Below are 20,255 nucleotides of genomic sequence, written 5' to 3' on the forward strand. Positions count from 1 at the left end.
GTTTGGAAAGTGGTAGCTAGGATGGGTGTTTATGCATTTGGTATTGGAAGTTATTTTTGTATTTACGCTAAAGAATGAAATTTATAGCTACCACCTGTAAAGGTGGTATCTGCCAGGATTGAGGAGGTGCCACTTTTTCAAATGCATAATCTCCATGGACAGACAGTTTCAAACAAAGTCTTAGTGTTGTGGAGCCTTAGGGCACGTTCGGTTGGATCATTCTGATTTACTTTCTCATTTGAATGAGAAAGTGAATCTGATTTGTATAAGGAGCCGAACATAAAATGTTAAGCTGTGAGAAAGTAAATCTCATTTGCCTTTGCAAACGACAGTTACTTTCTAATTTGCTTGAGATTAAAATCACATGAGTCCCCATGTGATTCTGAATCATGTTAAAGGAGCAGCTGAACGTACCCTTAGTGTTGTCAACAGTGGGTGGCGTTTGGTTGTTCTTAAGCAATTATTTTTTTTTATAGTTATTTTATATATTTAGCTTCTCATTTGGTACTCATAGTCTTATTTTTATTAAAGTTAATAGATAAAATAATATTTTTTTTGTTTTTGAAGAAAACATTAGGGACCAGTTTTTTCTATTTTTGTCTTTATTTGTTTATGAATGAGCTGGTATTTTACATCCCTGACCATCCCATCCACTCAAAATGGGTCACCATCTGGCTATCTTCCCTTCCCGAGTGTCATCGGAACCGCTTTTCCACAAATGCTGATGCACGATGATGGTGGTATGCTGCGTACGAAGCCCAGAATTGCTCAGTTGAATCTCTCTCTCTCTCTCTCAACGTCATCCACGTCAACTTCGTTCCGACGAGACGACGGCATTACTCCAGGCAGAAGAGCGATGGGCTGGTGGAGCATGTACGATTTAGAGTAGTAGACCATATCTTGCAATTCTATTATTTCTAATTGCTAGCATGGAGGATCATGTATCACTCAAGCCTCGTCCTAAAAGGAGTGACAAACACTGTATAATGACTGCAAGTCAGGAATCATTAATTTGTATTCATCAAGAGGATCCGTTTGCCAAAATCATATTTCCATGAATCCTCATTTGATGTTTTGAATTATTTTCGTATTAGCTTGACATTATATGTGGATCAGATGAAAATTACTGTAATTCAGCTCTTAAAATATAACTTTTAAATCCATCTAGACTACGTATTTTGAACATCGGGAGCTCTCTCATTGTCACTCGAGTGTTAGAACCTCTATGCCATCTTTCCTAAAGGCGTGTCCTCAGATTAATATGCATTGTTTTCCAATCATCCTGCCGAAGCCTCACTAGCTGCAGAATTTAGTGGCGGTTTTTTTAAAGGTGTGTCATTCTCTCTGACTGATCATCCTGCCAAAACCTCCCTAACGGCTTCATGTTCGCAAACATGCATCGATCGACACACAATCAATGTGATTGCACACATTTAGTAAGCAAAAATTTCCAGAGCATTTGGAACATTTTGCTTCTGAATAAAAAAGCACACTAAAAGCGTGCAATCACGTTGTACCTGATCCTCCCTCCTCGTCACACAACCCACCCATACCTTACTCTCTCACATGCAAAAAAAAAAAAAGAAACAAAAACCAAAAAACTGTTTAAATATCGTCTTCCTTCTGTGGAGCACTCACCGGAAAAAGGAGATGGTAAAGGAGCAAGCAAATGCATCCACGTCTTTTGCCGACACATGGATGACGGTGATGACACGACATGCAAGACACTGATAATTTCGACTGTAAAGATTATAGAGGATTTCCATTAAAAATCATTTGAGGTTGAGATGCTGGAAGTCAGGTTAATGAAAGCAGCATCTTTTATTAATGATACAAGGGCCAAATGATGTTGCGTACTGTACAGGAATAAGGTTTACATTGGTACATTATACAGCACATTGCACGTACATCTACAACAGTTCTGAGAGAGAAAAAGGCAAAAAAGAACAAAAGGAAAAAAATAAGGTAGCATTTGCAAATACATGACAGAATGCCTCTGTGAATATGCAGGTATTGGAATATGAGATCAGGGCAGAAACGTCTCAAACGAGCGCAGAGAAGGAAATGCATGGAAATTTCAAAAAAAAACCAGTACGATAAGGTGGTGAACATGTGAGGCAAGTGGGAGGGCGTGCATGCAGGCACTAACCCAGAAAAGAGCAGAAAGGGGAGTAGGTAAAGTCAGGTCTAGGAATGAGGTTAAACTGAGCAGGCGACGAATGCAAGAATATCTGCTAATCTAATCTAACCAGAAAAAAAAACAGGGATTGGCAGGATATTAGCAGCTAAGACGTGAATGGTGTAACTAGATCTAAATTACACATCTAAACAAATTACATGAACCCACGACATCTCCAACTTTAATCGAGAATGATTTTAGCAGGAAGGCGGACTCCAGGCGCCTGTTCTCCCAAAAACTGGTTTTGGCACACCGTAAGTTTCACAACCATCTTAGATGAGAGGGCATGTTTATGCTGAACTTCAACAAATCCTTTGCTAAGAACGCTCTCAACCCAATCATCAAATGCACCTTCTCTATCAGAAAGCCACACGGCAGCAAGTATTTGATCCATGGCTCTGGGATCAATTTCCAGCACAGCTTCAGGTCCCAGTATACTTCGAAATCTTTCTGTCATTTGCTTCAATACATCATCTGCAACGTCATCAAAGTTGAAAGGCTTGAAAACTACAGTTTCATCCACCAAATCTACAAAATCATCCATCCATGAATCATTCTCAGATATGGAGTCGTTCGAGTCATTGCCACTATCAACAGGACTGTCTCCTTCCGACTCCTCCAGTGAAACATTCAGGTCGAAAGACATGCTTGGCAATCTATGCAGTCTTTTAGTCGTCTCCAAGGACCCTTGTTTATTCTGTTGGCCAAGATCATTCCATCTACGTTTGCTAACAAGACCTGGAACTTGCAGTTCCTGTTGGATGCATAATTCATCTTTAGCTGCATGTTCCACCAAAATCTGCATTTGCCATGCTTTGGCTTTCAGAATCCTTTGTTCCGAGTATCTAGCACTCCCGGTTTCAAAAACACATTCTTTACCTTTCGCTGCTCTTGCTGTCATGATAACTATAGAATTATTGATCCCAATTTCTCTTCCACGTGAATCTGAAAATTTTCCTGTTCTGATTGCATGTGACAAACCACTTTGAACTGGCAAATCTGCTTTATCCAAGTTCTCCAAGAAAATAATTGACAATGGTTTACTGCGTATTTCTTCTGCAATATAGTCCACTGTTGTTTTCCCTCTGAATCTTATGTCATATCCATCAATCTCTTGACGATCAAAGATTGAATTTGAGTACACACCTTGGGAACTTAGATTTACACAAATGAAGTCCTTTGTACTACCAAATAATGTGTCTGCAAGAGCTGAAGCAACCCTTTTTTTTCCAACATGATCTGGACCAAGAAAACAAAGCCATATATCCCCTCTCAGGCTTGTACCACGGCGACGCCTTTCATTGCCGACTCTACAGTTCACTATAGTATGACAAACAGTGGATATTGCATCATTTTGCCGTGCAACCTTTTCTACAAGATCCCTGCATAGCATCTTAAAATAGCTTGGATCAAATTGTGCAGTCCAATCAACAGGCTTTCGATCTTGCAAATTGGTTGAGCTGTTGACATTTCCAGTAGGACGTTCACTGGCACATGATGCTTTTGTGATGGGTGAACACTTCCATGGTACCTCTCTGGTGATACTATCTATACGATGGAAGTAAGAAGCTTGTGCCAGATCAGATGGACCATCATCAACTTCATGAACTTTGGCCGGAATACAATTAGAGAGATTCAATGAACGCCTTTCATGAACCATAGGAACCCTTTCTTCCACTATATGAGGTGCAAAAAGTGTTCCTAGCGCTAATTCTGTTGTAACTGATGTTCTTGAGGACAGGGGCCCATGATGACCAAGCACCGCATCGTGAAGTCCAGACAAGCAATTTTGCTGAAGCTGGTCAATGCTCCCATCTGTTCCTTGTAGCTTAGGCTGCCGGTTTTCCTCAGAATCAGAATCAGAATGAATGGATGGGATTGGCAGGAAGCAGTTCTGTTTTGGAAGCTTTTCAAGATGAACATTCGGCAACCGGCTTTGATTATGAATTGCCATATTAGTGCAGTGATTCCTAGCATTGGGTAATTCATGCCTACCTGCATCATGCAACGTCACAAGCTCTCAACATGATGAGCCTAAAAAAACACAAGTATCCAAACTGTGAACAAGAGAGCTACCATGAATCTGTTGACATGAATCACTCTGTTTCTTCTGTAGTACATCAACTTCAGCATTCAACACAGCATCATCAGCTTTGGCCTGCACTGGAAAGAGAAGACAATTTTTATATACACATTCAGAAGTCAAACTACACATTGCGGGCTTTGATTTCGCTGTACTTAAACCAAAGCATAAGTAATACATAGCAGTCGATCATAAATCCAGATCAAGCATTGGTGCTTTAAAGTCAAAATTGAAAGCGCTAGAAGCTGTCACATGGATACAGCTATTTTTATGAAATTTTCAATGCAACTAGCATATAAGGGGATAGGGAATGAGAGCAAAAAATGGATTAATATTTATGAACTAACTCGATGATTGCAGAACATATATTTTCCACAAGTAGTATGTTAAGTCATGTAAGATATCTTACACTAAGAAGGTCTTGAGAACATCATAACCATTATCAATTTATCAGTGGAATGTCATTTAATATAGTTGGAATTTCAGCAGTAATACACACCAGTGTTGAATTCAAAACTGTGACGGGATATGCAACTTTTGCTCCTTGCAACCAAGGAGGTAAGCTATCATGATCGGCTTTTGTTGCTGTGGTTCTGTCAGAAAAGTTAGCAACTTCATACTTGTCACATTGCGGCCGACAGATCATTGACTCATAATTGGTAGTGAATGGGGCCTTCAGTTCAGCAGCAGTTGCAAACAAGCCACCGAATGGGACAAATGATTCCATCAAGCTGTAAGGATATCAATAGAACATGAACTGTATGAGGTCCAATTGACACAAAAGATCAGAAGCTTTTGTAAACACACCATAAATAGGTATAAAAATGCCAATCAAAAAATAGTATGATAGATGGCAACATAGCACATAAAGATGAAAGGGCACAAAATAAAGGCCCAAAACCAGTATCAGTCTGGTTGTAGATTTCTTTGGCTGGTAGATATTATATAGACCCTGGTCCTTCATAGTGATAGGTCAACCTTTTCATTCTTAAACTGCATCAAACTTGTAACAAACATGATACAAATCTTCACTTACACAATCAAAAGATATATGTTTGTTTCAATTTGAAGTTGATCTCATTCAAATTAAATAGAAAATGCAATACTCAAAACATCAGATGCAACAACTTATCAATGTATTGACAGACAAAGAACGTCTATAGCATAGTTACCAGGACGCAGGAAACAAAATGGATACGAGAAGCGGGGAGTGAAGCAAAAGCGGGGAAGCGAGTGTTAAAAAGTAGTATGAAGCAGGAAACGGAAAGCAGTTATGAAGTGTGATTATGCAAGTGCATGAAAAATAAAAAGAAAACACATAGAAAACAATATGAAGCACAGATGGAAGCAAATAAGAAGTGACCTAAACACATAAAACGATATAAAACCTAACATATAAGCTTGTTACCAAAAAATCTTAATTTTCTAATATGAAAAATGTAGGAAGTGAGGAGGAAGCGAGTGGAAAGTGACAAGAATCGAGAGGAAAACATTAAGGAAGCACAAGGGAATCGATTTGTGAAACGAAGAGGAAGCGAGCTTCCCACAAAAGGGAATCGAGTTTCCCATATTTTGGAAGCGGGTTTCCCAGAGCTTCCCCTGCTTTTGAGGAAGCGAAGAGTTTCCCGCTTCCAAAGCAAGATTTCGGGGAAGCGAGCTTCCCCATGTAGCAAGAAGCTTCCGGTAACTCTGGTCTATATTATTATGCACACCAGAATGCCAAGTTCTCAATTGTTATCCAAGAAAACATTTCCTGAACTTTCCATTTTTTATTGGAGAGGGGCGGTTTTCAATCCCAAGTCCCAGCAAGTTCACAAAATTGTTGCTATGGTTTGGCTGAAAATATCAGCACTTTCAATCCCAAGTCCCAACAAGTTTACAAAATTGTTGCTATGGTCTGACGTGAACACAAGCAATAAATGATATAAAACCACCATAAAAGCTTGTTATAAAAGAGTTATTTCATTTCAAATATGAAAAATGTAGGAAGTGAGTGGGAAGAGAAAAGAAACAAGAGGAAAATGTTAAGCGAAAGGGAATCAATTAGATTTTTTTTCAATTTTGTTGCACATCTAACCCTCCAGATGTGATCTACAAATTAAGTTTAGTAGAAACTGGCCTTTGGATCATGTTTTTCTGATGTATGTCAGATTTTACAAGGGTTTAATAATCAATGGCTTACAATGAATCAAATTTTTAAATCTCAAAAAAAATATATTTTTACATCAAAAAACTAAAATCTAAGGGTTGATTCCTACTATTTTGACCATGGTGAATACATCCATGAGGTCAGATTTGGTCAAAACAACCTCTCCATGAGTATCAACTAGGGAGTTCCTTACTCACGAGGGTAGCAAATACTATCCCTATATATATAGGTATATATTTAATACAGTCGATTGTAGGTACAATTTAGTTGAAATCTCACGATGCAAGTTGTTTTGACACAATCTAACCTTGTAGATGTGTTCAGCATGCTCAATTTAATGGAAAACGACCCTTGGATCATGTTTTTCAATGAAAAAATATATTTTCTTGAGTTGGAAAAAATTGGTGTAATAGCAATTGTAGATTTTTGCATTGCCAGATAAACCAATACACAAGTTGGATTTTGGTAATTCAAAAGCCAGTTCCCACTAAAAAAACATGTAGATCACATCCATGAGGTCATTTGGACCCCAAAAAAAACAAAAAAGTAAAAAAAAAAAATTAAAGTTTGCTAAGTCGTTTGTACATACAAACAATTGTAGCAAACTTTAACCCATATATATGATTGGGAGTATATGTAGACAGGCTTAGGTTTAAACTGTGTACCCACACTTGCAGCCATACCTACATGAGAAAGGGCTGCACCAAGAACAAGTCAGGACAGAGAGTAGTTAAAATGACCCATTTTCATGACAAGCCTGGTAAGAGGCTCACAATGGCTCAACCTGACCAGGTAAATCACGTGGATATAGAATGATTCAGAGATATATTAAAATGAAAAAGATCATGCACGCAACATATTGAAAAATGTAAAGTACACTGTTTCTTTTCCTTTTTATTAGGATAAACTAAGAGGATAATTCCTAGATCAAAACCACAAAACATACAGCTCTTCACGATGGCTGTTGATTTTCTAATCCGGTGACTTGCAGTCTATAAATGAATCTAAAAATCATATTGTTAGAATGCATCTTGTTTTTTAAGATTAAGATTATTTATGGATGTCGTTGACAAATTTTACCATTTAGGTCTCTTTGTATAGTACAATTTTCTGTCTTTTCTAGTAAATTTCAAGGTAGCAGACAACATTAAGGACCACATGAGCCATATGCCAAAGATTCTTGAATCATAAATACCACCAACTACAAACAAACCCACCTGCACCAACACACACACATGCACATCCTCACATGCAAAGACACACATGCACATGCATGCATGCATGAACACACACATACACATACTCAGATGTGCCAATGTTGTAATTACGGTATTTTACAATACAATACAGAGTATCAACCTATCATCCCACAAGTCGATACAATTCATGCATAAAAATCGTTATAGAAGGGCTATCATTCTTTATCTACCCATATCGTATGATTTGACAACTGATACAACTTAAAGTTCCAATGGTTGGAAAAGTGGCAGCCAGCTACCTTTTTCCAGGAGTGGTAAGTGTAAAAATGGTCATTTTGGCACAATTTTCACATCCACGAGCTCAAAACAAACTTCCTTCTTGCATTTTTTAATCAATTCACCCTAAAAATTGAAAATTTGCCCAAAATGGAGCCCTAAAGAGTAATGTTTGTGCAACTTTATAAAAAACAGAGTAGTAAAAGTAGATTTTGTAAGATATCTACCTTCATCCTTCTTTTGGGTTCTTTAAAGCACAAATCTGTGAGATAAAAGATCCAAAATATGACATTTTAATGTGTTTTTCTCATCTCTCGCATCTGCTTCTTCTTCCTCCTTTTCTCCTGAATGACCTTCATTTTTTTCTAATTCTTTTTTTTGCATTCTGGAAGCCCCTTTCTTGGTGCTGTTAGATCAATGGCCCGAAATAGTGATGACCTAACATCATAATACTGTGAACCATATGACTTTCAACAATGATTACTAAAATGTGGTTTTTGCCAATGTGAACTTCACAATGGATAACATCATTATAAATGCACGTTGTAGGCTGCCGAAGCAGCTTCAGGCTACTATGACCCTATCCTCATATTGCAAACAATATACGTTTTGAGATCCATGCCAGATTACAAGAAGAAGATAGAATAAATCCCTGAGCATGAGTCGTCGCACAACTACCACAAGATGTCATCTCTGACCCGGAACATGAAATGCTCGATGAAGATGATTGATAATTTACAATTTCAAAAGACTAAATTTCTGGCTGTTCTAGCCCTAATGTGTTCTGTAATAAAACTTTCATGTAATTATGAACTTTGATGACATTATAAATGTATCATATTTTTATTTTAGTCATCATAATTATATTTATTTGCTTATTTATTCATGTTAAATTTTTTGTTGTTCATTGTTATATATTTTTTGGTTTGTTAGCTGTTCCTTGCTAGTTACTATTTAATATGTTTTAGTTTTAGTAGTCTATCATTAAGTGTGTTTGATGTGCTAAAATTTCAGTAATTTTAGTGCTTAAAGCCATATATATTTATTTTATTATTTTATTGTTACAATTTTTATGTTTTTTTTTTAATTTTTTTATTTTGAAATTTAAAAAAATCTTTTGAAGGTGTATCATACGATACAATATGATATTGTTCAACAAACACTTATTTTTAGACCCTTCTGATACGCTTTTTACAACATTGGCACACACACATGCGTCACACACCCATCAAAATTTTCACCCATCAGACATCAATTTGGGGGGAAAATTTTGATGTTGTAAGGTTAAAAGAGGAATGGGCATTTTTAATATGCAAAGAAAAAGATTTTAATGTTGAACTAATGCAAACAATCATGAAATGGATAAAGTAGTCATAGCAGATGAATTCAATAAGAATTAACAGTTATCGATTTAAATACTTGATCAATTTTTTATTCAAAGTTAGAAAAATGGCTAGATGTTGGCATGCTTGCCACGAATTTTCCAAATCTAGAAGATAAGTTGTCATTCTTATTAATGGTCCTCCAACAAGGGTAGGGATAATGGGCACACTGATCACCATAATTAGCTTATCATGAAACCCTTTTGGTGAAAGCCGTTGATTCTTCTTTGACCCAAACCAAACTTGGACTGGCAAGACCAAGACAACTACATATGCCAGGCAAAGATCACAATCCCTGGGTTCAGACTTTGGAGGCACCATGATGGGATTGGAGCACACCTGAACCTGAATCTAGAGGGAGAGCCATCAAGGTTGGACTCAAAATACATCAATTTGAACTCAACTCCAGCAGCTAATGGAATTTTAACCTCTCTCTCTCTCTCTCTCTCTCTCTCTCTCTCTCTCTCTCTCTCTCTCTCTCTCTCTCTCTCTCTCTCTCTCTCTCTCTCTCTCACACACACACACACACACACACACACACACATGCGAACAACATCTCCATCACATCCAAGGAACAGCCATTATGTAAAGTAGAAAAAATTTGAGTACCATATGAAATCTGCCTGAGTAGTCAAGAATGGAACTAGAGAAAGAGAATCAGAACTTCCACACCTTCATATATAACAACATTCTTATGACTCATTTTCATAACTAACTGCACTAGAAACTCAAAGGCAAGCAAGCACCAATAGCATCCCGTTTCTTCAAATGATTGATTATCATCGGGTCCATGTATATTGTTTTTCAGGTAGACACCAAACTATACAAAATCTGACCAATGAATAAATTATAAATGCAAGTTCTTGCTTTCCTTTTCCTTTGAGGCCGTTTTTTTTTAATCTGAATTCATACCCAATTAGCCGCTCAAAAATAACACCAGATCCAGAATGAAGAAGAAGAAGAACAAAAGAGTTTTCACAAGAAAAGCCACGACCATGGGAGGATGAAAAAATTTAGCAGCCCCAAACAACAAGATGAACTAAGAACCTTAGACATATCGACCCGGCAATATTGATTGGAAGAAACGAGGCTGATGATTACCTGGACTTGGGAAATAACCGGGGAGGTGGTCTCAGAGAACTAATTGGGAGCGGGTGCAGATCCCAATCATCCTCCATGGAAGGATAGCACGTCTGGCATTGCATAAAGATCTCGTACGTCGCGGTGGCTATCAACCACAGCCGCTTTGAAGCGGACTGGTAGGCTCCCACAAGCCGCGCAATCTCCGAGACCACAAACATGAGGAACGAAGGTGATCCGAACGCAGCACAATCGGCAAAATACTTCAAATCGCCCAGATTCAAGAGGACGCCTGGTCCAGAGCATCCCTCGACCATGTCCCCCACCTCCCCTACCTTCGGCTTCACTGAGTCGGCATCCCTCGCCATCAATTCCTTCTCCAAGGAAGCCACTTTCGTCCCCTTGATCCCCTCGGGGACCTCTCCCTTCTCGAGGGCGATCAAGAAATCGCCGACCAAACCGTCGCCGGAGCCGCCCACCATGCTGAGCAACAGCGGGTTCCTCTTCTTGTCTGCCATCAGGACATCGGCGAGCTTGGCGGAGCAATGGCTGAAACCTTCCTGCGTTGCGGCGGAGGCAGGAGGAAAGGGGGGCTGGTCGATGAGGTTACAGAGGAAGAGGGGCGGGCGATGGAAGAAGCGGGGAGGGGGTTGGGGACGCTCGATGGAGAGCTTGACATCGTTGCTCCGGAAGCCGGCCTCGGCCATGACCCTGCTGACGATGGGGTCGTCGAGGATGGAGAGGATGAGCTGCTGCAGCTCCACCTTGACGGAGGAGAGGGGCTGCTGGTAGCTCTGAAGGGCGGCAGCCGAAGCGGCGCTGGCGGCGGCGATGTCAGCAGAGAAGCGGCGCTGGATGGCCTGCGCGCGCTTGATGGCAGCCATGAGGGAGTTGGAGATGGGGGGATCGTCAGCGTGGGAGGAAGGCAAGCGGTCGAGGGCGAGGCCGAAGCAGAGCTCGAGGGCGCGCGAGTGTAGGCGGTTGCTGGAGTAGATGAAGCGGGAGCGGATGCACGCCTCGCGGAAGCCCGAGGAGGGCAGCGCCAGCAGCGCCGAGACGACGTGCAGGGACGTCGCCTGCGCGTGGTTCCGACGGCGAGCCACCGCCACGGCGTCGTCCAATACCTTGGCGGAGTCGGGTGTCAGGAACTGCTGCACGCTGCTCAATGGCGTCGGCATCCTCCGACCAACATGAGCAGCCAAGAACCCCCGACCACCACGGACTACTAGAAGAAGGTGCTCCTCAATAGTCCAAAAACGCCAGTCAACTGTATTGATATATTGGTTGTTGTTGTTGGGGAGAGAGATCAGGAATGGTCGAGTTTGGTCCTCCTCCCTCCCTTTTTCTTCTTCTTCTTCTCACTCCTTCCTTCTGTCTTTCTCTCTTAGAGAGAGAGAGGGAGAGAAAGGTGGTGGGGAATTTGTAGCGAGAGGAGGGGACCATACAAGAGCATAGAATCTTCTTAGGAAGGAAACCCTCCTATGGGTGATGGGATGGTGGTGGTGGTGGTGGTGGTGGTGGCTGTGTCTTCTCATGGGATGGACGACTCGGTATCGGTCCACCCACTGAAAAAATCCCCCATATCTCTCTCCCTCTCTCTAGAGTGTTGAATGATGTGGTTTGTGGTTTTTGTCCTCTGCAGTCTTTTTTATTTTGGGGAAATTTGAGGGCAGCCCCAAATTCAGTAAAGACCAACAAAAAAGGAATGAATAGTCCTCTCCTTTTTTTCTCGTCCGTCTTTTTTCGAGTTTTTATTTTTATTTTTCCCGTCATGGTGCTTCATAGTTGTTGATGATAATGATGAGGGTAGTGGAAAGACGAATAATTCAATCACCCACCACAAACGTAGACTTCTTTCATATCGTTTCGAATGTGAAAGCTGCCTTTTGTGTATTTTTCTTTCTTTTTTTTTTGGAGGGTGTGGGGGCCCAAAACGTGCTTTTCATAAAATAAGCAATGAGGTTGCTTATTGGAGCACTTGACGTCCTTTAAGATAACTATTAATCCATCCGTTTTTCATATGATGGTGATCTACTGAAACATTGACCTAGTAAAATAATATAACTATTGGTAAGATTGACATTTTTCATTATTAATTTTTTAAAAAGTAAGCCAATAATCAGGGTTTAAACTTGACGTCCTTCAAAATGGTGGTTGCTCTTTCATTATTATTTTTTAAACTTTTAAATGCTTTTATACTTTCTAACTTTACACATGCTTTAAACTTTTTGTATGAGAGGTTTCTTTAAACGTTCGAAATAACCTAGATTTTTCTTAAAAAACATTCAAACGGTACCTACATCGAAAGAACAGATGAATTACGTATTACAATGAGTTAATTCTAAAAAGATCCTACTTTTATCAATAGGGATAACAAATTGCAATTCATTTTTAATCAAACTCGGTTTACAGAAAATCAATAATGCAAGACTTTGAGCTAAGAAAAAACTGTTTTTCCAGAAGTATCTTACTTTAAGACCCATTTAAATAGGTTTGAATTAAGGAATTTTGACATGTGCTTTACAATTTTATGACTTTCAAACTATGGAAAACCATCAGATCTAAGGGAATTTTGACTTCTTTCATGTGTTTTTGTTAATGGGCCCCATTCTTTACACTGTTTTTCTCTTAAAAAAGAAAGAAAGAAAGAAACAGAAAAGAAAACACTTGGGTTTTTTGCTTCCTTTCAGCTTGGATCGGAAGTGATTATTTATTTACATTCTTTTAGTTAATATTTCTCATGCTACCAATGTACTTGTAGAAGAGTCTTGAGAATACTTGCATTTCGATTTTTTCTGGGAAAAGGCAACACATTAGAAAAACCAGGTATCATCATACTACTTAAAGGCAGAGAATCCATCCCATAAACAACACATTAGAAAAAAAAACAACATGAATGCTCTTTTCTTCTTCCTTGATCGTGACTTCTAATTTTGTTTACTCATTGACTAATTAAATTTGTCCAAAATGGGTTTAAAACAAATCATTTTCACTCATTTTTAGATCATAGAGTTGTTGGCAATAAACATTTATTTTAAGAAGGGAACAACCTTAGTAGTTTAGATTTAAACTTCTCTTATAAACTGTATCAACGATGATGAGAGAAAACTAATAAAATGAAGTTTTGCAGTGATAAAATAATAGTCCTCATATAATATTCCCCATTGCCACCTGATTTTCTCTTCAAACTTGAGTTGCCATTCAAGGAAGCTAAAGCCGAAAGTAAAGCACTTCTAAAATTAATTTTATGGAGCAAAAAGCAAAAAATGACTTAGAAGCCAATCAAAAATCGTTTTGGAAGGAAGAAGAGAACCAAAAGGGACATAAGAATCAAATAAGAAGCGAATCAGGATTTGAAGAAAAAACGAAGAGGGAAGTGATAATAGGAATGCACACAGTACACAGTACTACACATTACCAAATTTGTTGGATTTTTTCTTAAAATGCAAAAAAATTTAACAAAAGGAAAAAACAAGAAAAATAACATACATACAACTAGAAAACAAGAAAAATAACAAAAGGAAAAAAAAGAAAAGATAAACGATCCATACAACTAAATATTTTCTTATGATTCAAAGCACAAGCAGAACTAAGAAAGAAAGAGTGCATCATTACCTAGCAGAAACTAGACCAACCACTTTAACCAAATTAAACAAAAAGAAAAAGAAAACTGGAGAGAGAGAGAGAGAGAGAGAGAAAGAGAGAGAGAGCATACAATGAGAGAGACCGAACAAGAGAGAGTGAGACATAGTGCGAGGGAGAGGGAGAGAGAAATACCTGAAGCCCATGGTAGCTGCTGGAGGTCGTCAGAAGGAGAGTGAGCAAGCGAGAGAGAGAGAGAGAGAGAGGAGAGAGAGATGGTAGGGTTTGGGAATCGAACCCCCAACCCTCATTTTTTGTTTTATATTTCTAATTATCATTCCACCCTTCTAAAAAATAACTCTTTGATTTTTAGTAAAAACAAGTATCCAAGGTTAAACTTTTTTTTTCTAAAACAATGAAAGCAGCTTCTCGTTAATGAGGAATTGTGCTTCCCAATTAACAGAAAGCACGCTTCCCATGCAAAACAAGTGCTTCCCTGCGTGCTTCTTCGCATTTTTGAATCGCATTCCGGAGAAGCGTGCTTCCCAAGCCCTTGGGCAATTCTGGTAACCTGCTTCAACCATTTCAGTGGACATCTTTTTCAATTTGTTAATTTTCTATTTAGAACTATTAAACTACAATCCTTCACTATGATCGCATGCATTTTCAATTTTTTTAGTTGCAAAGCTTTATTCATCAAACTTATGAATCACAAACTTAGAACTATAGAAAGCCAATCTTAAAGAGTGCTTCATAAGTGCCAACATGGAAGCAAAACAGATCACATAGATGTATGGATTTAGTACCAATTGCACTAGATGTGATAGTTGACGCAAAAATCATAAAAAGAAATGGTGAAACAATAGACAAATATGTACAACATTTGTATAGTTTTTTCTCAGTCTATGTTCATGAAGCAGCCAAAAAGAGAAGAAAAAAGAAACTTCATTAAATCAAAGAAAAGGCAACATTTTACAAGTCACATCCAAAGCCCTTAACTTCAAGAGGAGGCATAATGACTATAAACTTTTCAATTTAAAGTGAAGAATCTAACATTCTCCATCGTTGCAAGAGAAAAACCCTATCTCACGGCTACCTAACTCTTTCTTTCTCTCACAGGGAACACCCCAGAAAAGGGTGCCTCTTTTATTTTTTGCTTTTACTTGCTTTAATTTAAAAGGTTCACATTGTGTGGCAGGAGCAGTTACTGCACATCACCTTGTGTTGGGACGTTGCAAGTTCGAATCCCCATGGTATAGTTGTATATAAGTGGTAGGGTTTGCCTAACCTAAGCTTTCCGTCGAGTGTTCATGTGGTAAATTTGTTGAAGTAAACGACGTTTTTACTATATGAATTTGAAAGAGAGAGGGAAAGAGAAAAAAACTTCACCTAAAACCAGCCACTTGGCAGTTCCCCCCTGCGAGTCAAACCATGACCACTCTATCTTATGTGTCCCACCTTCGAAAGCTACCAACATACCATACCCGTGTACCAACGGAGTTTGATCCAACGCCTTCATCTCAATACCTTCAAGGGAGTTTGATCCAACGCCTTCATCTCAATACCTTCACAGCCACCCTGCTCACCACTCGAGAAAAAACTACAATTGACTGTAATTATAGTTACCATGGTTAAAAGAAAATTTGAGCAAATAGTTTGAGAAGGTGTTAAACAACTAAGGAGAAAATGGAGAGAATTAAGAAGATATGTGCCTTTTAAAATATCAAACTATTTTGGTTGAAGTTAAAACAAAAATGTAGAGAATTAGGAAGATATGTGTCAAATCTATTACTATGTATTAAGAAGGGGTCACCAGTCCCAAAACTAGCAAGCCTTGAAGATGCACTATATATTACCTTGTTGGCTGTGACAATGGGGTTGCGTTAAACTTGAACTTCTGCCATGTAAAAATCATGGCACTTTGATTGCATAGATAGGCTTTAATCATGTGTTCATTTCCATGTGTCCAATTTGTAGTCACTCTAAACGGGATTTAAGTTTTCACTCACGTAAAACCCTTGTAATTTTCCAACTACACCTGTCTAAACATGCAGTTGCTTGCCCACATGCTACGTGCACCATGGCTAAACCTACCACTCTGCTTCATTTAATTTCTTAACGCAATCTTTCTTCTCTCTCTTAGAAAATAAATTAATTAAAAATTAAGAAAAAAAGAATACACAAAATCTAAAAATAAAATATCTCAATTATCATGTATATTATAAATAAAATAATATTTTGGTCATTTGTCAAACTAAATGTTTTCATTCAATAAAAAAAAATGAGAACCACCACAATTTGTAGCTGATTTTATTACTTATCATAACTTAATATGAATAACTACTGTTTATTGACAAACGAAATGAATTTACTTATACATACATTTCGTTGGTAGAATATTTAAAGGCAGTCTAGGCACTGCTTGGATAGGAGTGAAGGAGTAACAAATTTTTAAAACCATGTTAGGGGAAAAATGAATTTAGTGATTCTTACTATATTTTTGAAGTATTATGCCATTTAAAAAGAATTGAACCACATGTTTTTTTATTGAATACCCCTATATTTGCCTTTATATAAGATAAGATATAGAACGCATGACACTACTACAAGGTTTGAACAAACCACAACAATAGAGAAATCAGTAGAAGCATGTTAAGGAAATAAGACTTGTAAACCATGCTTAAATTAAGACGATGACGTTAAATAACATGACAGGAGCTCTTCAACAAATTCTCTTGCTAGGTTTGGCACTCGACACCAACGGGGGCTCCGGTTGTCTGGTAGGAGCAGCTAGTGCAAGTCACCTTGTGTTGGGTAGGTGCATGTTCAAAACCCAATGGTATAGTTGTTTAACTAGTAGGGGTCTGCCTAACTCCAGCTTGCCTTTCAAAAAAAAAAAAAGGTTTGGCACTTAACTGAGCCCATAGTTATAACCTAAATCGAGTCAAATAAAAACTTTTGACAAGTGGTCACACGAGCCTTTACGAGATAATTATGCATTTCCCTGTATAAAATTAATGAGCTAAACCAGTTTTTTATTTGATACGGGCTGCTATGTTTGCCTCTCAATGGAGAACATCTATGTTGGAAGGTACATACCATACCACGACCTAGATAGAATAAGAGGAAAAATATGGTATTAGAGTAGCGAAGAGCCGCGTGGCTGGAGTCAATTTGTTACTAGATCGGACAAATTGAGAGCTTTTGTTTAACGGGACAGGGTTGGTACTTTCTCTAAAAGAGTAGACATGTTTGATTAGGGATGGCAGTGGACCGGGAGAAAGCGGGGCCCCGCCTCGCCCCGTTTGGACCGGGGATGAAGGGTATGAAACGGGGATGGAGGCGGGGACGAAGGTTAAAATCCATCCCCGTCCGGGGGTGGAGGCGGGGATGGACTGGCACGTTCCCCCGCCCCATCCCCGCCCCGGCCCATCCCCGTCCCGACCCTGCCCCGCCCCATCCCCGCCCCATCCCCGCCCCCAACCCTTTATATTTTTACTGTTTACTAACCCTAACTCCCTTCCCTAATTTCCTAACCTTGGAGCCGCCGAGCCGGGCCGTCGCCTCTTCCCCTTCCCCATCCGCATTATCATTGTAGTCGGGCCGTCGCCGACCACCGTTGGCCGTCGCAGGGGGAGGCCTCCACCGTTGGCCGTCGCAGGGCCGTCGCCGATCTCCGACTCGTCCTCGGCGACGCTTGGGTGCGAATGCACACCAAGAAGCTTCGACAGTAGGTCGCTAACTACGAGCGCATGGTGTGGAGCGAGGTCGTGGCGGCCATGGCAGAGATGCCGGTGGTGATCGATGTCGAAAGCGCAAGGCGGGCTTTCAGGCGGTTCAACTCTGCCTTCGAGGAGGCATACAGGGCGCAGACTGCGTCGATCGTGGTGGAGGACATGAAATAGGGATGAAGGCGGAAATAGGGACGGAGCGGGGACGAGGACGGGGACTGGGACGGGGACGGGGACGGAGCGGGGGTGGAGGACATGAAACGGGGATGAAGGCGGGGGTGGAGGATAAAATTTTGAGGCGGGGCGGGGGTGGAAACCTTGTCCCCCGCCCCGCCCCACTACCATCCCTATGTTTGATTGCGCCTCCTGCTGGACGAGCTCTCAAGCAAACGCCGGATGCAGTGGACACGTGAAACACCTCTCTGCCATGTCCCAAGAATGTTGTTTCATCGTTCTCTCCCCCACCCCCACCCCATATTATGCTTGGAATAGGGATGAGAGGAATGACGTTAAAGAAAAAAAAAGGCCGGGCAGAACGGGGTGGGGGGGGTATACCCTCACTCTCTCCTCATTTATCTCTCTCACCTTGTGGGATGACACCATTGCTCTCTCTCTCTCTTCTTTTTCTTCTCTCTGGTTAGGTTTTGAATTAGAGATTTTTGAAAATAGGGCTTTTTGATTTAGGGTTTTAAATTAAGGCTTTTCGATTTATGGTTTGAATATTAGTTTCTGAATTTTCAAAACAATACTTTGTCCAAATTTCATGAATGATTATTATTTTTTTTTGTAATAAAATTTATAAAAGACTTTAACAGCAAAAATAGATGATAGTTAGTTGTCAATTTTAGAAGATCCCAAATGGGTCATAGGTATCTAGTCAATCACTCATTGTGCACCAAAATATTTTATTTAAGCAAACCAAAATGAATTATTTATTATAAAAAATATTGCTTAGTAAAACAATACTAGATAAATTGAGTTTGTAAATAAAATGTTTAATGAAGTCTAAAGAAAACCAGGTTCTTGATGCCGCCTTACTTTACATTTCACATCGTAGGTTCAGTACATGTATTCCCCATAAAACAGAGTCATAATCATTCCTGATCTAGTATAAAAGCATTCTAATTTTAACAAGTATAATATGTTGAAGACATAAAGACTCACTCCAAGGTTGTAGTTAAAAACATCATAGCTCAAGTCTTCACGACTTAGCTTATAGGTATCTCATGGACCGAAGCAGGAGCTCCCCGAGCCTAGCTTAGCCATACAGATACAATTTAGGTCCTTCACCCGATCGGTCCAACAGTGTAACGAGATCATTACCTTATATAAGGTGATGCATGTGTAATACTAACATACATTCATCCATTCATTAGTGTACCAATGATTAATGCATTGTTTAAATAATTATAAGTTCACCCTTGATACGTGAGAGAACTTAATTTCGACATCAAACGAAGTCATCTGGATGTTTTTTTGTTATGTATTTTGTGCTCATGTGCCTGAATGATCTTGTCCATAGCGGAGAAATAGATTTTTGTCAAACGAACCCTCACCAAGGCAAGGCAGTTTGGATGCATCCTACTACTATAGTAGCGGGGTCAAACCCTAAGTCTTAGGGATAACCCGATCTCCTAACCTCCGAGTGACTGGAAGACTGCATAAACTCGTTGGTTCATAAGATAAAGTATGTCACTCGAGGTGGTACCATTATCGTCTTTCTCGATAAACATAAGTCCTGAAGTGGTTCAACAATATAATCTTTATTATTATAATGTCGAGTACCACATAAGCAAACAATGCATTACACACAAAGAAAAATATGAACCCAACCTCAACCAATTTTTTGAAGCACATGCCAGTTTTTGTGTGGATAAGAACTATCATTATCTTTGTTTATATGCATGCAGACATCGCTCTTGGTGCCTACGACCTTCACGAGTGCTTCACCCCTTGCGAATGAATAACCAACTCTTACACAACGGTACATACAAGTACTATTCTTGTAACAGTAGTTTACAAAGGTATGCATAATCAATGATTATTTTTGATTGACTGCTCTAGCATATTTAACTACAACGAGCATCAACCTAAAAAAACGCAATAACTACTCTAGCACAACGACCCTTACAAGTACGATGTCTTTGAAGGCAAAAATAGAATGAGTCATACTGGCAATGTTCCAATAATGAGGGCATTATCATGACATCCATACTAGCTTAAGTGAGTATTTTGCCAGAATTTTTTACAGCATCTCTCCTTTTAATGAAAAACACTATATTTGTTCGAGGATACAAACATGCCATTTAGGTTTCAGGTAATAATTTGCCAAAAATATTGGCAGCATCTCTCCTATTTAACAGAAAAAATGTTACGTTTTTTTTAGCTTAGAGAGCATCTTGTAAAAATTTTTGGCAGCATCTCATCTTTTTAATGAAAAAAATGCTACCTTCGTTATTGGATAGATACGCACCGTTGTGCGTATATTGCATATCCCATGGTTTATCGAAAATCTAAGCCTTAATTAGGCCTTATGCCGGTGACTTGGATGTTTATGTAAATACAGTTTTGCATAAATCTAAAACATTTTCAAT

The 20,255-nt window shown here is 39.3% G+C and overlaps 1 protein-coding gene across 2 annotated transcripts; it reads right to left on the reverse strand.

Annotated features, from left to right (window-relative positions):
- Positions 1-1,734: 1,734 nt before the first annotated feature.
- LOC149839624 (protein SMAX1-LIKE 6-like) lies at positions 1,735-11,940 on the reverse strand. Of its 2 annotated transcripts, XM_090002692.1 has the most exons (5): positions 10,370-11,928; positions 4,762-4,993; positions 4,256-4,337; positions 3,059-4,174; positions 2,807-2,978 (listed from the first exon to the last, which is right to left on the reverse strand). In XM_090002692.1, exons 1-5 carry the CDS (start codon positions 11,524-11,526, stop codon positions 2,956-2,958), a joined length of 2,610 nt encoding a protein of 869 aa, XP_089858818.1. In that variant the 5' UTR covers positions 11,527-11,928; the 3' UTR covers positions 2,807-2,955. The 2 variants fall into 2 exon arrangements, with proteins under 2 accessions (XP_089858817.1, XP_089858818.1); XM_090002691.1 differs by having other exon boundaries at positions 1,735-4,174; positions 10,370-11,940.
- Between the last annotated feature and the right edge of the window lie 8,315 nt (positions 11,941-20,255).

Source organism: Nuphar pumila, chromosome 4 (genome assembly GCF_984573655.1).
Source record: "Nuphar pumila chromosome 4, dmNupPumi1.hap1.1, whole genome shotgun sequence".
NCBI classification, from domain to species: domain Eukaryota; kingdom Viridiplantae; phylum Streptophyta; class Magnoliopsida; order Nymphaeales; family Nymphaeaceae; genus Nuphar; species Nuphar pumila.